Here is an 18,823-nt window from a genome sequence, read left to right as displayed (position 1 = left end):
CGTTTATTCTCTGCATGATAGTGGCGGCGGGGACGGTGGCGGAGTACCGGCCAGTGAGGGTGACGGTCAGGGTCCCGGTGGGGTGTGGGTCAGGATCTAGACGGTCATATAATCGCCATTTATGATCGCCTAGGTCAGGATCATCGTCAAACCGACAGTCTGTCTTGTGAGGCATCTCGGGAGGTGTTGGTGGTGGTGATTGTGGCGGTCCGGTCTTGTCTTGGTCCTATGGGACCGCCTCTCGGCACTTCCCAGACGGCGGGGTGGTGTGGAGGGGACAGGGCCCTGCACCAGGACAGAAAGAAAACAAAAAACCCCAAACAAACGGTTATACCTTCACGAGTCCTCCTTGGTGCAGGGTTGTCTTTGCTCGGCGTCGTCTGGGGGTACTGGGGCTCTAGTGCTCTGGTGCTCTGGTGCAGCATGGGCCGAGAAGCGGTTTCCTTCTCACAAACTTCCAGACATGGTGACTGATTAATTTGTGAGAACTGAAAAATAAAAGTAACTGTAACGTATTCAACAAATCAACGTGGTGACAACAAGTGAGAAAGAGACGAAGTGAAGCTAGGTGAACTTTCTTTCAAAAATAAAGAGGTTCGGTTTCTTTCTTTTTTTTAAATTTGACTTTCATCCTCCGATGGGGACCAAAAAATGCCAAAAAATCGAGCCACGTTTGATTGGTCGCAGCCGCAACAAACGCAGATATCTATTATCTATGCTAGTTCTATGTGTCGTTATCAATAACCCTCCGTAGACCTAGACTAGACAGCACACGAGTGAACACAACGCATTAAGTTTAACTTAAGAGCAGCACCCTTCATAGGCAACACGTCATATCTGTAGCGAAAAACTGTTTGGAGCTGTAGCGTTTCTTTATAAATATTTACTGCGGACATTTTTTGGACCGATTGAACCATATTGTATACGAACAATCTTTGGTAGGCCTATACTATAATTATAGATCTATATAATATCCGAAATTTGCGGAAAGGATGTGATTTCAGAGTGTTCGGAGAAATAGTGCCCAGCTTTATTTTCCCGAACGTTCGGAGAAATAGTGCCCGCCTAAACAAAATACTGTTTTAAAAGAGGTGTTTGGGCTTTAACATTTTGGGAATAACTGAGGTAACTGTATTTTGTAAAATAATATGTAAAGTAATATTTATATTGTTCTAGGTCCTTTCGAAGAGGAAAAGGCTCTGGAAATAAGATATTATACTACCACTTAGAGACACGAAAATGTATTGAACTGTTGCAGAAAAACCTACGTCTAGTTTTGTAAATCAACAAACCATAATAATAATATGCCGGTTTGCAATCTTCCACTTCCAAAAACACACCAAGTAACTGGCACGTTATTGTTTGCCAAGCCCAACGTTACAACTCACACCGTCGGGTCTCTGAATCACCAAGAGACTAGGCTAGTGGTGACGACTTAAAAAATCTATCGGTGAAACTATCGATGCATTCATAAAAGTATGCTTACGTGCATTGTTTTTGGTATCCCTTGATTTTTGGTGTCATGAGTCGTCTCTTGCTTGACTTTTTTGTTGGCTGCAACTTCTGAGGCCGGTGCCGGTGACAGACTTGAGACTGAGACGTGACTATTGCTAGAGATTGCTATTGTTGACATTAAAATTGTTTATTTAATAATACTGTAATGTAGGACAATAAATATTTATAACTTGAAGTGTGTTAATTATTAGTGAGTGCAACTTGTACATGATTCGAACCTGCCATGACGACGGCCACCTGTATAATAATTCAACCACTTTCCATTCTCCCCCTGTGCCCTGTGGTTTTTCTCTGGGTAAAACGGTCACCTCAACTACGCGCAGGCAGATTATTAAATTTTATAACGAAGTGTATACAGACCCGGTAACCGGGAACAAAGTCACGAAGTATACAGACCCGGTAGGGGAACTCTTTTGTGATTTCGGAAAGTTTCAGCGCCCAGACCCGGTAGTGTGTGTGAGTTAGAGAGAGAGAGAGAGCATGGGAAAGTGCTAGCAAAATGTAGACATGCCCACCTGTTGGCAGGAGGGAACGAAAGACAGAGACAAACAATGAAAAAAAGAATGCGACCGATACACAGAGAGAGAGAGAGGGTGACTGCTCGATTGAAATTATGACATTGTTCTTTTCTTCAAATTGTGATTCCTCCAACTCCAAAACAGGGGAAAAATGATCGTTCATCGAAAAGACATCCGCAATCTTCATTTAGTTTTAGATCTAGATATCTAGATCTAGGCTAGCCTCGAAACTAGATCAATGATTTATATCTGTCTGTCTAGATCTAGACCTAGGCCATAGATCTAGAAAAGATGAACCTAGGGCGATTTTGTAGTTTCGTTAGTTAAAGTCAAGAGTAGGGGGGTTTCACCTGACCTAAAAAAATATGGAGGTGGGGGGTTCAGGGGGGCATGTCCCCCTGAATTTTATCCTAATTTGATGTTTTGCAGTTAGGTTGCATCCCTGCTCTTTGTGTAGCCTAATTAATTCAAATAGTATTTGGTCTTCAAGACTTCTGGATTTCTTCTCTGGATGTAAACAAATGAATCGTGGACTTTAACGAACACCGAACCTAGTTCTACCCTGAGCCAAGAGGGTGCTGAAACTTTCCGAAATCACAAAAGAGTTCCCCTACCGGGTCTGTATACTTTGTGACTTTATTCCCGGTTACCGGGTCTGTTTACACTCCCATTTTATAAACCCAGAACCAAATTTACACCTGCCTGAGGTGGCCAGGCGTGGTCTGGACTCGCGCACTTGTCATTAAATTCTAAATAGGCCTTTGACACAGTGGACTAGGCTGGCCGTCATAATCATCTGTTCATTTGTCGTAATTGTTAGTCCCTCCAGTAAAATAAATGTTTACCAAGTTGACCAATGGGTAACAGTTCAATAAATTTTCGACTGCTCGTGAGGGAAGCATGTGAACCTCCGTCATAACCTATAGCCCTACCCACAACTCACAAATCTTACTTGGTCTTGAAGTCGACTGGTCACTGTTTTGTTTACCTAATCTGTAACAAAGTAACAAAATTTACTGGTCGACTTTTACGTGAACTTGCGACAGAAGCGTTGCTCGTTCTCCGAATGGTGGCAAACCAGTGTTTGTTTTACCTTGGCATTCGGTTTCATCATCTTACATTCTTTATTTGTGAGGCATCGTGGTGAAATCAGGCGCTCGTCAAAATAATTAAATCAAAGAAATTTTGGCATTTTTCTGACTGTTTCACAATTTTTTTCAAATTTGGTTTTTTTCGCTCAACACCTTTTATATATCCATTTAGAAACAACATTTCCATGTTGATTTTACTGAAAAACTGTGATTGAAGGCACAAAAAAATGTTTATTATTTTCATTTTTCAAGGACTATCAAGCAACGGAAATTACCAAACTTTGGCGGCCCTTTTCTCGCTAATTTCACCTCCTAAATCAGGCGACCCTGATCACCTCTTTCAATTGCAAATATTTCTACTTCTATTCAATATAGATGGATATTTTTTTCACCAAAAGCAAGGCAAGTGAACAAGCTTTAAGATGATACACCAATAACTCCATGTCCCAAAATTGATGAGCGCCTGATTCCTCCACGTTGCGACACAGAAAAACCCCTGTTTACACTCCTCCTTCACGAGTAGTCGACATCAAATGCACATTGTCATTGCAATCGAAAATCACGATTTTTAGAGGACGGTTAGGTGGTGTGTGGAAAGACCGGGGGGGGTCATGCATACCTGATCAGCAACACTGTTCATAAACTCTCTGAATGAGTTTTATTGAGCTGTTTTTATTGTTGGAGGGGTGGGGGTATTTTAGGCTTAGATTACTTAAAAACAAGATGGCACGGCCCAACGATTACATGCTTGAATTGGTGGTTGAAAATAAAGACTGCTGGCGTTGATCCTCCAATACTCTACTTCAGTGACAATTTTGGAGAGATAAGCGAAGTCATTTCGTCACAAATAATTGGGGCGTGACGAAATGACTGGTAAAATTTCTCATTACCCCCCCCCTCTTCCCCCTCCCCCTCCCTATTTTTTTCAAAAGAAAACAAAAAAACCCTTTTGAATTCGCCTTGCGGCAGTCCTAGATCGAAGCCTAAAATCAGCTCCAGTTTGGACCTCAGAAGGGAATGATTCGTTTTCTTCATTTTGATCAGTTCTTCCTAGGATAGCCACCAGTGTTATAAAAGGCCAATTTTCTCCTTGACAGTGGGAGGCCATTTTACGCCGGTTCGACTGTACTCTAAATCGTATTATAAAATGTGTGTGCTGTGTCCGATTTATTTCATATACGTACCGTTGTGTGTGTGTGGAGAGTAGGGTGTTTGTATGGGTGTGTGTATATTGTGTCAGTGTGTACTGGTGTGTGGGGAAACACCAAGCCAATTTGCCAGCGTCTGGATAATAAAGATTTGTATCTTATCTGATTATATTGTAAGGAATGGAAATCCAAAATGATAAATTACTAAACCAAATAGCCAACTACGCTTTTGAAGGGGTTTAACTGTACTATCACACCTGCATGCTGATGTTTAACTGTACTATCACACCTGCATGCTGATGTTTAACTGTACTATCACGCCTGCATGCTGATGCTCTACTTACTAATTGAGCCAAATCACCTCTGAGCGCCCCCCCACCCTTCCTTGTTCCAGTGCAAATTACAATGTTTTCTCAACCTCTGACTATGTGGAGATCCAGGGGATGCTCCCCCCGAAAGTAATGATTTGCGATGGTTATAAAATGATAAAAGTCAAAATTTGACTTGGGAAGTTGATGAAATTGAATAAGAAAAGTGCTGTACAATACCTGAGCATGAGACCTGTGTGTCAGAACTCCCAGAAATCCTCTATTCATGAGGACATCTTCTGTGGATGTTCCATGTCGCTCCTTTTTAAGGAAGACAGAAGAGAGCTTTATGATTTTAGCCATAGTGGAGACATAATAATTATGATATAATGACATTATATATAGCACTTTACTACAATACAACAGTAACATAAGAAAGAAAATCTATCTAAATATTCATCTTATCAATTTAAAAACAGAAATGACTTCAGCTGACATTTGAAGGAATCAAAGGATTTGATCTCTCTTAAACTACTTGGCAAAGCATTCCAAGTCTAGGGGTCTTGATATTCAAAGGCCTTTTCACCCATTTAAGTTTCATAAATGGTAAAGGAAATGTCTTTTTGTCAGCTGATGACCTTAAATTACGAGTTAGAATGTACAGCCTCAACAGATTTGATAAATTATTGAATGTGATGTCGCATTATCATTCAAGTATTTGTGACATTCGACATGAACTACCTTTATTTTTATTGTTTTGTTTTTGTAAAATAAAAAATTAGGTATAATACTAGTACTAGACATGTACTGAGTATTACTAATACAGGTGAGAGCCATTATATTTTGAAAGAGATGTTCTAAGTTACCATTCAATTCCAATGCTTTGTTTTGTTTTAAGTTAATTAACTGATACAAAACCACTCAGGCCTGATGACAGAAAATGTTCAAAATAGAAGTGAATGTTGTATGTATGTCAAATTGAAATCAATAACACTTCCTAAGACTAGTATGCATATATATGCCATGTACTTATTTTAGATCTCCAGTGGAGGATGGAACGCTTGGAATTTCTCCACCTCATGATGAGTTTATCTGTCCCCTCGCATAATTTCTTTCCCATTTTCATTATTATGATCCAACAGATTCCCCATTTTGTGTCAGATGTTGATCAGAGTATTCAGAAATCAGATGCTCACTACTCTTTTCCTCCTTTTGTCTTTATATGCAGTTTTTTAAATTGAATTAATTTTATTTCTTTTTTTGGTGCAGATTTTAGAATTTTAAAGTGCAGACTTTCATTGTTTTTTTGGGGTTTTTTTCAGGTTGGTATCTGTGGTTTAAAAAAGACAGATCTGCAGAATTTACTGACTTCGCAAGGTTTCAAAGATGTCGGAGTTAACGGGAGACTCTGGACCTAATGCTCTCCAGCAGTTTACAGACAAAACAGCATTTGGTGTCAATGAGAAGTTTGATGCTGTCGACAATAATAGCGAAATGGCTACTGCACAATTCCTGAAAGCTTGTGTTGATATAACTAGTATTTTGGGTAAGGTTTTTCTCCTTTATTTAAAAGCTTAAGGTGTTACAGGATAGTAGGTATTAACTGACTCAGTCCCATGACCGAGATATCTCGGGCTGCGTTCAATCCTTTGGCTGAGATAGCTCGGTTCTATAGTTTCGGTTCTATAGTTTTGTTCTGTATACTAGTTATTTCATTTTGGAAAACTGCCTCAAGTTTTGATAAAGGTCAATTTATTATTTCCCTGGCCAAATCTGCCTAGAGGGGTGCTGAAATTTTGTTTCTACTGTCATTACACACAAAGAAATCACAGTTTTTATGAAAGCACTTGCAGCATGTTTTTCCACACTGATCAGCTGAGCATGTCTCGCAATCGATTCTCCCTGCCTTTCTCACACACACATTTTTTAAATACAATAGTCTTTATTATACATGACATACAATATATAGACACTCAGAAGCATATTTGAATATCAATGTAGGCTTGCTCTTGCTGATTCCGCCATAAAAAAAAAGCCCCCAAAAATGCCGTATTTCTTCAACACCCCAAAGCAAAATTACCAAAGCTACATATTTTAAATTTGGTATGCTTAAAGTTCTATCTTAAGTTGTACTTTGCACCAAATTTCAAAGCAGTTGGATTATATTTATGGTTTTAAGTGGGCCCTTACGTTAGTGCCAAAGTGACCTGTTTCTGGGTACATTTTGGGGAAAAACTCACTGGATTGAGTGAGTTAAGATTGCTCTTTTTATTCTGTTGGTCTTCTGTTTAATTTGCAATAGTGGAAACTCAACTATTAGCTTTTTCTCAATTTTACAACACTAGGTTTGGGTATACTTTGCGGGCGGTTGGAGGGCGCCATTGGTAGGTCCTACTCCTTTACTTTCGCTCCGAGGTTTCTGTCTGTCTGTCTTACTTTTCCTCAGCGCTAAATGACCGTTATTGTATCGATGTGCTTCTCTTCACTCAAACAACCAAAGAAAAGGTATACTTTGTATAACGTAGCACTGTTGTGCTTCCATGCTCACCCACATCTACACCAACACATGCACACTCACCAACACCCTCACATACATACACATAATATGCATGAATATTGCCCCCTCCCCCAGAACAGGCATACACATGTCATGATTACATGGTTTGACAGTATTGCACTAAAGAAGTTTTGTTTTTTCCTACCTCTGTTATCTTTCGGGGAGAAGCAAACGTCTTTTGTTTATTGCTTCACCTACTACCTGGTTATATTGTTCTTGACTGTTGTTTCTCTGACCCCATTCTTTCCACCTTTTCCTGGGCCTCCCCCTTCTTCTGTTTCTATCTGATCTGTGCTTCGTCCTGAGTAATGACTTTCAGGGTAAAATACTTTTCAGGGTCACTGTTGAACTCTTTATCTATTTTCTCTTCAGATCGGCTCGGAACTGGATTTTCAGTGCCCAAGAAAGACATAGTGGGAAATATCAAGGTGATGATACTGGAAAAAAAAACCCCATTTGTGACATGCAGGTTGTGCAGTAAAAACGCTGTATCCCCGTGCAAATAAAATTTAATCAATACTTGGACTCATCTCTGTGCTGTCACTTGTGGAAAAAATACAGGCGTCTTCCGATTTTTAGATTGTTGTGTTCGCATCACATGATACGGCATCGTGTGAGTAGATCTATCGGCAGTTGTTGGGGTCGCCAAAATTCATTCAAAGTCTGAGCGTTGGGAAGTGTAGGACTCCGGAATGGGGGAGGGGATTATTGACTTTTTTTCTAAAGATACACTGAGGGAGGGGGGGGGGGGTTGAAGGCAACACCAGAGGTAGATTTAGAGCTGTCTGCCAAAGCGTGCATTGGTGCTGGCCGTGTGTGGAATCGGGATCCTTCATACCTTGTAAATTATTGTAAGCCGTGTTATTGAACTAAAGTGTACATGTTTCATTGAATGGGTGATAGTAAATTATAACTATATTGTAGCTTTCTGTTCAAGACTGGCAGATTTTCAGTGTCACTGTATCTTGCCCTCCCTCAGTTGTTACAACTCTCACACTGCATGGGTCTACTTGAGCCATTCAAGTTATTGCTCTACTTTGAGTTTGAGCAGTCATTTTTGTCTTTCACATTCATAATATGAATCATGACACCCAGAATGGTTCTTCTCAGTTGGTATTCTGATTCTAGGTCCTCCTGCATGCTCAGAGCAGGATTCATTTTTTGTATATAATAATCAGAGGAAAATACTTTAGTCAAACTGTTGACTGGATATAATGTACGTGTGTGTGTGTTTGTGTTTTTCTGAAACATACAGATCTACCCCTGGAATGTGCACGCATCAGGTCTAAATCTAGCTGCGAACAAGCGCACGATCGTCTGTCTATCCTCCATTTTGTCGACTGGACTTTGTTGAATATTATTTTCGGCATTCCATACATATTTAATATATGAGGCAGCGTGGTGAAATCAGGCTCTTATCAAAATAACAAAATCGGAGAAACAGGTATTTTTCCACTATTCAGGAAATTTTTATTTTTTGGCTCATATATATATCCATATAAAAACACATTTCCATATGAATTTTACTTTAAAACATTGATTAAAGGCCCAAAATATGTCATTTTTCAGTTTTCAAAGACACTTTAGCTATTATAGAGCTCTCCCAAACTTTGGCAGCTTTTTTGTCGCTAATTTCACAACTGAAACCAAGTGATCTAATTTCCTTCAAATGCATATATCTTGAGTTCTATCCAAAATAAATAGATTTTTATTTCATTTGAAATAAATCAGCTTTTAGATGATACCAAGAACACCGCCAGCTCGAAAATTGATGAGCATCTGATTCCACCGCGTCGGGACACATATTGTTATGTTATTGATGGCGTAAATAAACTCCCTTTTTTGAGCTGGTGTAGGGCTTCATTTGCTGGGAAGTAAATTTTTTTTCCAGGTAGTAAATTTTTTTTCCAGGTAGTAAATTTTTTCGGGAAATATTGCTGGACATCCTGTAAATGGTGTTATCATGTTATCAAGAAATAGGCCTAACTTTCATTTTGAAATAATTGAACGTTCCCTCTGCCGTGTTCTTAAAAAAAGGTTCCTATCAATCTTTTACGTTTTGGCATCACATGGGGAAAGGAAAAATATTGAGGTGTGGAGAAATCCTTTGTTGCTTTATTGTTGCATTATAACGACATTTGATTCACATCCATGGTTGACAAATTTGAGATGCAGATTCTTACTAAACTTACGGTTCAAAAAGATTCCATATATAGGGTGATGATATATCTATCTCATCTTGTCTCTTTTTATCTTTAAGTGTTCATGAAATATTTTCCTCTTGTTGGTTTCAGAGGATTGATGAGAAGTTCAAGAGTAACCCCGAAAAGTACTCCACCCTGAAAGTCATCATTCAGGATGAGGCACAGGTCCAAGCAAAGTCATCAAAGATCACAAGCTTAGCTGCTGCCTTGATCTGGCTGAGGAGGTATGAGTGACTGTCCTTTGAACAGCCCAGTGGGGTTCACGTTTAGCTCGTCTCATTCCATGTATGAGTTACTTTACTTTTCTGATCCAGTGGCCCCTTGCAGGCCTTCATATGAATTAAAATTACAGCAATTAAGTTTATGGTAAAGGGATGATTTATTGTTTGCTATTATTCAGCTGGGGGCTCACATGACTTCATAATTCTCTTATTACAGTATGCTGTTCTTTCCAACTGATCTTTTTCATCCCATTAGGGGATACGCAGCTTGGCAGCCCTTTTACCCTTTGAACTCTGGGCTTCTGAGCCTTTAATAGGCTATATCCTGGGCTCCTTTGCAATTTCATTGATTTTTTTAGGTATACTTTTCTACAGCTCATTTTAGTGTTGATCTTATCCTTTTCTTTTTTTTTTAGTTGTTATATCACTATGCTGATGTTTATTGATGCTGCTGTTTCATATTTGTGTTCTATTTCTGTAACCGCTCATCATATTTAGGTAGGTATGTCATAACAATATTTCAGTAGCCCAGGGTATTTGCTGCTTTGCGTTCGCACCGATATTTTGGTACAGAGGGTTCAAAGGGTTAAAAGCTTGAAGCTGCCATCTCCATTTGTCTACTTGGGGAAAGTTCTGTCAGGGTCCGAAAAAGAAAAAAACCCATCCAGAACTAACAACATCTAGAATAATTTGATGTCCCAGTTGAAAGTTCAGACCTTGTGGAAGTGCTTTTTTTGTGAAACACTCTCCCCTGTCAGATTCCTGATTGATCTGTATGTGTTGATTTTTAGAGTACATTGCCTTGTCTACTGTTTCCTCTACAGGTCCACCAAAGCTAGACTGACACTGCAGTCATGTACTTTTTAACGTTATCTTGATTCTTATCACACCACATGTATGTCAGCAGTGGCAACACTGATTTGTCTTGGACTTCAGTAACAATTTTAAGTTGTGAGAAGAAGGGGTTAGGGCTTTAGATGTGTTTATATAAATACAAAATATGGTTTAAAGTTTTTTAGATTTCGTTTATTTGTAGTAAGGTAACTGGAGAAAGTTCACTCCATGTCAGCGCCTCAGAGTGACTTGTTTGGTTTTGTCTATTTATTTTAATTCACTGTGTGGATGGCTGATGGGTGCTCTGTTGTGGTTTGTTCCTTCTTTCCTATGAAATATCTATCATCCTTATTTCCCCTCCTTCTTTTCTTTTTTATATTCCCTCTAGTAACACCTCTTTTCTTCATCACTCATATTAGCCTACAATATAACCTAATTGTGTTGCAAGTGCTGTAAAACTCTTATAAGTAAAATTGAAAACTAAAGAAATTCCCTGTGTGGGTCTCGTGGAGGGGAAGGAGGAGGGCATGCAGCGTTACAACCAGTTACAGGCATACCACTTTCTTCATTTGTTTCGTTTCAACCAATAGACAAGAGACCACTTGTTGCTTGGTGGACCAAAGAAAATAAGATGCAGTACCTTTCCCAACAGATAACTATAGATCTAGGTGATGTGATCAAGAATGAGAAGTACCTTTCTCATAGTACTGCCGTGTCAAGTTGAACATTTGTCATGATCGAGAATGAAAAAAAAGGAAAAGATGAAGAATATTTCATTCTTACCTGGTAAACAAATATTGATGTGGTCCCCATAATGTAACTTGTAATTTTGTCCTTTCAGAGCTCTGTCGTTCCTGCTGTCTTTCATCTCCCTCCTGTCCAAGGAGTACCACGCCGGAGTGGGGGAGCAGAATCTGCGACAGACTGTGGTCACCGCCTACCAGGGTACCCTCAAACCTTTTCATGGGAGGATGACGCAGTTTCTTTTCTCTGTGAGTTGATGGCTTGATGAAGACCTTTGTAGAATATGTGAGAATTTTTGCGACAATTTGGTAATCATCTTGTTTTATGTTGTCAAATTCAAGTGAAGTGCCTTTGCCAAAAACACGATGTTGGGGCCCCTGACAGGATTCAATCCCTCAACCTTATGGTTGCGAATTTAAGAGCCTAACCTCTAAGCCACCAATGCTGCAAAATACAAACATACAAGAATTCATCGATGCCACACAGTACATGAGGCGTTGGTGGCCTAGTGGTTTGGCTACTGGACTCCTAATCGTGAAGTTGCGGGTTTAGGGGTTCGAGCCAGGAGTCTGATGTTGTGTCCTTGGGAAAGGCACTTTACACGAATTTTCCCAGCTTCATTCAGGTGGGAATGGGTACCCAGCCTTAGACAACGAAAAATCTTGTCAATATATATGTTAGTGTTTTAGCGCCTATAAATGGCCTCTTGCACTATATGCTTCCGAGAAAGTTGAGGTTGTTTCAGAAAGCTCTCAAGTCTGCTGGGGTAGATTAATAGTACAGAATGTGAAGCACATAGAGCTTGCTGTTGAGCGGAGATTTGCGCTGTACAGATACTATTTATTATTATTATTACATATTATCACAACAATATAATCTCTCAATTAATACTTCATTGATGGACAACACTGTGCAGGGCTCTGTTTTTGAGCCAAGATTGATGTATCCTGCTCATGGGCATATCCCCAGTTCATGGGCATACCCCCAGTTCATGGGCATACCTCCAGTGGCCAACGTTCAACACACTATATCACCAACATATGCTTGATATTATGGCTCACAATTATATGTTGTTAGTTTCTTTTTTCGTGTGTGTTTTTTTGTGATCCAAATGTTTATTTCTTTCTCAAATACTCTCATCTGGAGGACTTGCTAAAAGGAAGCAGGGTTGCTAATGGAATGCAAACAAATGGATCAAGGGGAAATCAGGTTAAATTACATAAATCTTTACAAACTTTTCATTTTTTTATATTGGACTTGGCTTTTTCTTAATTTGATTTGGTTTTATAAAGATACAGTTCATGAATTACTGAAATATTTTGCCACTTGACTGATTCCCTTGAGACATTCTACTGGTTCTGTTAAAGTTATACAATTCAGTGCAGCGTAACACACTTGGCCACTAACCCTCTAGTAGGCCAACGCAGATGGCGATGAAAAGTAAAGATAACTTTAGTTTTTTGGGGTTTGGTTTGGTAAATGTGTGGTTTGCTGCATTACAACATGTTGCATCTAGTGTTTAAAACATTAATTGTCACTACTTTTATGCATTGAAAGAGCAACATGTTGTAGCTTGGGGTATAATGTAGCAAAGCTTGTCATTCACTGTCATGGACATTTTAAATCTTTAGCTTCTTATACAGTGAGTGGTTCACGGGGGCTCTGGTGTGGTTTGATCTTTCTTTCCTAGTAAAGATAGAATCTATCATCGTTATCTCTCTTTCTTCTTTTCTTTGTTAGGTACCCTCTAATAACACATCTAATCTTCAGCACTTATTTGACTTCATTGTGTTGCAAGTGCTGCAAAACTCTTACTAAAACTTAAAAAAAAAACCCAACTAAAATCTTTTTTTTACGGTACCAACTGAGTGTGGTCATTACAGTACAAGTTAAGATGTCTTTTTGTTTCAAAGTGATGATTCATAGTACAAGCCATCTGACTCCTGTCTGTCTCGTCTGTGTTTACAGAATGTGGCACGTTTAACACCTTACAGAAAAGATTTCCTTGCTGCTCTGATGACTGCTGATGATGCAACCGTAGAAATGGTGAGTGGATTGAATCATGACTAGTCAGTCTGTCTGTCTGTCTGTCTGTGTGTCTGTCTGTCTGTCTGTCTGTCTGTCTGTCTGTCTGTCTGTCTGTCTGTCTGTTTGTCTGTCTCTGTATCTGTGTCTGTCTGTCTGTCTGTCTGTCTGTCTGTCTGTCTGTCTGTCTGTCTGTCTGTCTGTCTGTCTGTCTCTCTCTCTCTCTCTCTCTCTCTCTCTCTCTCTCTCTCTCTCTCTCTCTGTCTCTCTCTCTGTCTCTCTCTCTCTCTGTCTGTCTGTCTGTCTCTCTCTCTCTCTCTCTCTCTCTCTCTCTCTCTCTCTCTCTCTCTCTCTCTCTCTCTCTCTCTCTCTCTCTCTCTCTCTCTCTCTCTCTCTCTCTCTCTCTCTCTCTCTCTCTCTCTCAAGGAAACAATTGTTGACAAGCTGTTCAAGCAGAAAGCAAAATTTTACAGGAAAGGAAAAAAGAACAAACAACTTTTATTCTTTTAACCATTGTACCATCTTTATATTTCTTTCCTGGCTTATTTTTTCAACATTTAAAGCACATGCAACTGGTACCACAGATTAAAGAAACTGCAGTGTTTTCTTTTTATCAATATTTTGGGCCTAGTACACAGACCTGCCACTCATCCTGATTTAGTCGGGATATCCCGATTTTTTTCTCCAAATCTCAAGCATCCTGAATTTCCCAATTTCGATCGCGTGTATCCCGATTTTTGTCCCAGTCTGCTGTTGTGCCGGATTTTTCTAAAAACATACTCTTCCTTCTCCTTTATCGCGGGAAGCACCCGTTGAACTTTTTGTCAGTAGGAACTCAGAGCACTATTTCCCAAAATATCGATGCCGCATTTAGTAGTTGACTCGCCCCAAGTTGTGTGTGATCTCTGCCCGCACTCAGAATTCTCCGATGATAGCCTGGTAACTGTTACAATTTGGGACAAACAAATAATTGATAACATTCGTAGTTTCGCTGCTTCTTTCAAAACAAGCCTTGCCCGAGATCTGGTAACTGTGCGTTCACACCAAACACTCGGACGAGCAACAGTCTTTCTAACCCTTACACAACTAACTAACTGTAACTGTGCTGACAAGACAAACATACGGCCGTTGTCGTTGCTTTAGTCTGAACGCATTATGAGGGATAAGAGATTTGTTGGTACAATTGGTCGGTCGGCCACCGTTGTTATCCTAGAGTACTAGAAGTAGAACGACTGTCGCTCATCTGAGAGTTTTGTGTGAAAGCACATTTAGTCGGACCCGTTAATAAAATTGTTTCAATCGCGCATTCGCGTCACGTGACATGACATCGCCGTGTGAGTTCTGCGTGTCGGGGTCAACTTAAGTTCATGTATTTCGGGACTTATTGATTGGGGTGGGGAGGGGGGTATAGACACTTGGACTAGGGGTGCTTGACGTGATGCTTCAGGATTTACAAAAAATAATGATAACTCGCACGCATGCGCGCGCACACGCACACACACACACGCGCGCGCACGCACGCAAACAAACAAAGACACTCAGAGGGCATATAGGCCAAGTAATTTATGGACACCCCTGGAAAAATTCTAAGTCAGCTTTGGCAGTTACCTTGGTGATTTGCTGTTGATCCCGATTTTTTTCACCAAATCCCGATTTTTTCTCCCTGAGATCCTGATTTTGAGGTATCATAGAGTGGCAGGTCTGAGTACATCTGGACTGCTGGCCAAGGGGGTCTCTCGTAGCCTAGAGGTTAAGGTGTTGGCCTCTTATTCAAAGGTCCCGGGTTTGAATCCGGGTAGCAACCGAAGAATGTTCTTCTCTAAAATTGTCTCCTTTCACATTCTGTCTTTCTCTCTTGCAATATTCTGTCGTCTGCTTTCGTCTCCACTTTCTTTCCCCACCCCCTCACCTCCTTTGCCCCTTCCTCTGGGCTCCTGACTCTTTCTACAGCCTTTCTACTGCAACTCCTTGGCTCCTTCTTACTGCTGTCTTTCAGCCACACCCCTTATTTTCTGGTAGGAAAGATCTACACCTAGCCTTCTCAGTCTTGGAGGTCGCGTGTGCAAGTTGCGCACGTTAAAGATCTCTTGGTGGTCTAAAATCGATAAGAGTATGCTTCGGCCACCACCTGGGCAAGATTCAAAATTTCCTATCAACTGAAAATGTTTGTTGTGTTCCGCACGCTCATATGACCTTATGCAGTTCTGAGCACCGTTAAACACTTACCAAAAAACCCAAAAAACAAAACAACTGGCCTAGGAAGTATTTTACTTCGCAAAGTCATGAAAACTAAGAAATTAGATATGTGTCACAACGCGGTGAAATCAGGCGCTCGTCAATTTTGGGCGTATGGCGCTCTTGGTATCATCTTAAAGGTAGTTAATTTGCCTTGCTTTTGATGAAAAAAATATCTATTTATCTTGAATAGAAGTCGAGATATTTGCGATTGAAGGAGGTGGGGTTGCCAGGTTTGTGAGGTAAAATTAGCGAGAAAATGGCTGCCAAAGTTTTGTTGACTTCTATAGCTTAAGAGTCCTTGGAAATCACAAAGTTAAATTTGATGTGTCTTTAATCAACGTTTTTCCTTTAAATCCACACATAAAAGTGTTTTTGATTGAACAAACAAGGTGCTAAGTCAAAACAAAAAACAAAAAGAAAAAGTTCCCCCAAAAATGTCCGAACTATAGTCTGGGACAACTTGTCGACCTCATTACACTGAATCTTAGTGGCGAATCTCTCTGATTTTTTGCATGCCCCTCTGAATTCTAAAGGACAGGAGAAATCTCGATTTTCGTGCATGTGTGACAAATATAAAGAGGTGCTGTCTACATAAATCATTAGTAATTAATTGCTCATATAAAACTCAACTGTGCGCACTTTTTATAGCTAGCACGGTACAATGCTGAAAACATAACAATACAGGGTGTCGTTGCAAGGGCTCAGCCAGAAATTCCTGAGGGGGGCGGGGAGATACAGTTTAGTTAAACCCAAAATCGGGGATCAACAGAGTGATGAATTTGAAACATTGGCATGTTACTGGGCGCCCCACCCCCCCCCCCCACTTCCCATGCATGTCCAAGGCAGAGCCCCCTCCCCTCCCTACACATATTTTCGAACCACCTAAATATATGAAAGTAGTATTATTGGAAGTATTATGTACCTTTATTTTCATTATCATTATTATTGTTATGATTGTTATTATTACCGTATTATTATTATTATTATTTTATTATCATTTCTGACATGTCAACATTATCTCAGTAGTTAATAGTTCAGCAGTTTTAAGGCAATGGTTTTTTTGTTTGTTTTTTAGGGGTGTTCTGGTTTGTAAATTAAGTAATGTAACCATGGTGATAAATGAAAAAGTGACATCAAATTGAAACACATACGATCTCAAAGACTGTGAAGAAAGAAATTTTACTCACAGTATAGCACAATTACTAATTAGTCAATCTAAATAAACCCACTGTTACCCACTAACCGCTGGACTGAAAACAACTTAGTCTTGCGGCACTTACAGTCAGTTAAAAAAAAAAAGAAAATAGATTTGAACAAACAAAAAAACTAACACTCAACTACCGTTCTTGTTCTAATAAAAATCCCAGCGCAGACTGTAATAAAATGCTAATGATTATATATCGAAAAAACCTCTTTATATTTGTCGCATATGCTCAAAAATCGAGATTTTAAAGTGTTTTGGGAATTCATGCAAAAAATCAAGGCACTTAGTTTCAGTGTAATGAAGTTTCCTTTTGGTGTTGTCCGGACTATAGCCGAAAAATGCAGATTTCTCGGATTTCATTATCTTGACAAGCGCCTGATTTTACCACGATGCCTCTCAAATGCTTCTTGTAAAGAAACACGAATCAAATAAACCTGCAAATTATAATATGCAATTAAAGAACCTGTCCAAGAAAACCACCCGTTGTCAAGGAGAAAAGTGGTCATCTTAGACAGGTAGTCCTCTTGAACAGTGTCATTATAATTATATTTAAAAAACTTTAAGGGAGGAGAGAAGTCTGAAGAGTCATTTGTACAGGAGGGAAGTCGGAAGAGTCATTTGTACTGGCGTTTGTCTTGGACAGGTGGTCATTAGAGCAGGTTGGGCTGTTCTCCTTCGTGAGCCGTGTTATTAAGTCGCAAGTTGTAGTACAGATCTGTGTGTTTTTCTGCCCTGCAGGTCATTTCCGACATCGACCACTTCCTGCCCAACTTCTCGGCTAACATCGACCGTCTCGAGGCGCTGCTCGTCGAGCATCACCTGAACGTGGAGGACAAAGTGTCGTAACCTTTGACCTCTTTGACCTTTGACCCTCGCCCGAAATGTCTTCAATTTGGCTGTGGAGTCCCTGCGAAACCGTATCTTTTCAAACCTTATCACTGCCCTGTGGTGGTGGGACTTTCTTTGTTTGCTTTCTACATAAGTATGTGTTGGTAAATTCTTCTGTCAATCAGATAGAAGTGGTCCTTTCTTTCCAGCCTTTTTTTCTTTTTTTTGGGGGGGGGGGCATTTTATGAAATCTGTTTCAATTTTTCCCCCCCCCCCCCCCCCATTCCCTTTTAATGGATGCTACTTTTGCGTCAAAACTAGCTTTCTGTTTTTTTTAACCCCCTAAATTATTATACGTATACATAGAAATATATGTATCTGTGTTTATATTTATAAATTTATGTATTCTTTTTATAGAATATGAATGAACATTCCAACCAATCAATTGTTACGGTAATCTGTATATGCTCACATTCTTTGGGGGCTTTGTAAAGGTACATGGGTGGCTGGCAGGTGCTCTGATGTGGTTTGCTCCTTCTTTCCAGCCGAACTTCTATCGTCCTTACCTCTTCTCCTTTTGTTTTCTATGTTTGTTACTCTCTTGTAACCCCTCTAGTCTTTGGCACTTATATGACCTAATTGTGTTGCAAGTTCTGTAAAAGGCTTCCTAAAACAAGAAGAAAAAAAAAGACTGGAGATTATATTTGAAAGTCCTATTTGATAACCTCAGTTATACCTAACTGTGTTGAAAGGGGCTTTTAACCCTCTTTGTTACCAGTGGGTATGCACTTAGGGTTACGAATTTGACCTGGTGGGCAAAAGTTTGAGGTTTGAATCTGAGTGAGATTCAGATGTTTTGTTTTGTTGTTTCTTTTATTCTGTTCTTTTTTGGTCCATTCCAGAAAATATTCTCATTTCTAGTGTCCCATCAAGGGTCGTCTGTCACTATGTCAGTATTCGTATTCGTCCATCTTCCTTTATTTCTTTCTGCCCCCATTCTGTCCTGCAGCTCAGGTGGAAAGTGTTTGTTCATGGCCTATATACCCTGGTGCAGGGTGAGAAAGGCAATGATGATGATGATGATGATATTTTAAAAAAAAGTCTTTTCACTCTTTTTCGATGTTAACAGCCTTTGCAGTAGTTGTGTATTGCAGTTGGAAACAAAACTTGGTTTTTTAGATTTTTGTGGATTTTGCTCCCCATATTCTTTCCCTGAAAATTGTTTTGCTTGTGCGCACTTCAAAATGTGTTAGTGTTGCTATGTAAAATGGTCTTTCTATTTCTTTTTAGTGCTGGCGTTATTATCTTAATATGTCCCTGCCTGATGACTTGTTGCAGTTATCATGCTAAGTTTAATGCTTTTTGTTTTTTACAATATCTCAAAAAGA

The 18,823-nt window shown here is 39.7% G+C and overlaps 1 protein-coding gene across 2 annotated transcripts; it reads left to right on the top strand.

Moving 5' to 3' along the window:
* Positions 1 to 1,079: 1,079 nt before the first annotated feature.
* LOC101850517 (glycolipid transfer protein) lies at positions 1,080 to 17,685 on the top strand. 2 transcript variants are annotated; one of them, XM_005110194.3, is made up of 7 exons: positions 1,080 to 1,476; positions 5,903 to 6,126; positions 7,510 to 7,565; positions 9,432 to 9,565; positions 11,238 to 11,388; positions 13,109 to 13,186; positions 17,346 to 17,685. In XM_005110194.3, exons 2-7 carry the CDS (start codon positions 5,967 to 5,969, stop codon positions 17,451 to 17,453), a joined length of 687 nt encoding a protein of 228 aa, XP_005110251.1. In that variant the 5' UTR covers positions 1,080 to 1,476; positions 5,903 to 5,966; the 3' UTR covers positions 17,454 to 17,685. The 2 variants fall into 2 exon arrangements, with proteins under 2 accessions (XP_005110251.1, XP_012944496.1); XM_013089042.2 differs by lacking the exons at positions 13,109 to 13,186; positions 17,346 to 17,685 and adding an exon at positions 12,287 to 12,875.
* Positions 17,686 to 18,823: the final 1,138 nt, after the last annotated feature.

Source organism: Aplysia californica, unplaced genomic scaffold (genome assembly GCF_000002075.1).
Source record: "Aplysia californica isolate F4 #8 unplaced genomic scaffold, AplCal3.0 scaffold00864, whole genome shotgun sequence".
In the NCBI taxonomy this organism is placed as follows: Eukaryota; Metazoa; Mollusca; class Gastropoda; order Aplysiida; family Aplysiidae; genus Aplysia; species Aplysia californica.
Note: the sequence above shows the minus strand (reverse complement) of the source record. Positions and strands in the feature narration are given on the sequence as shown.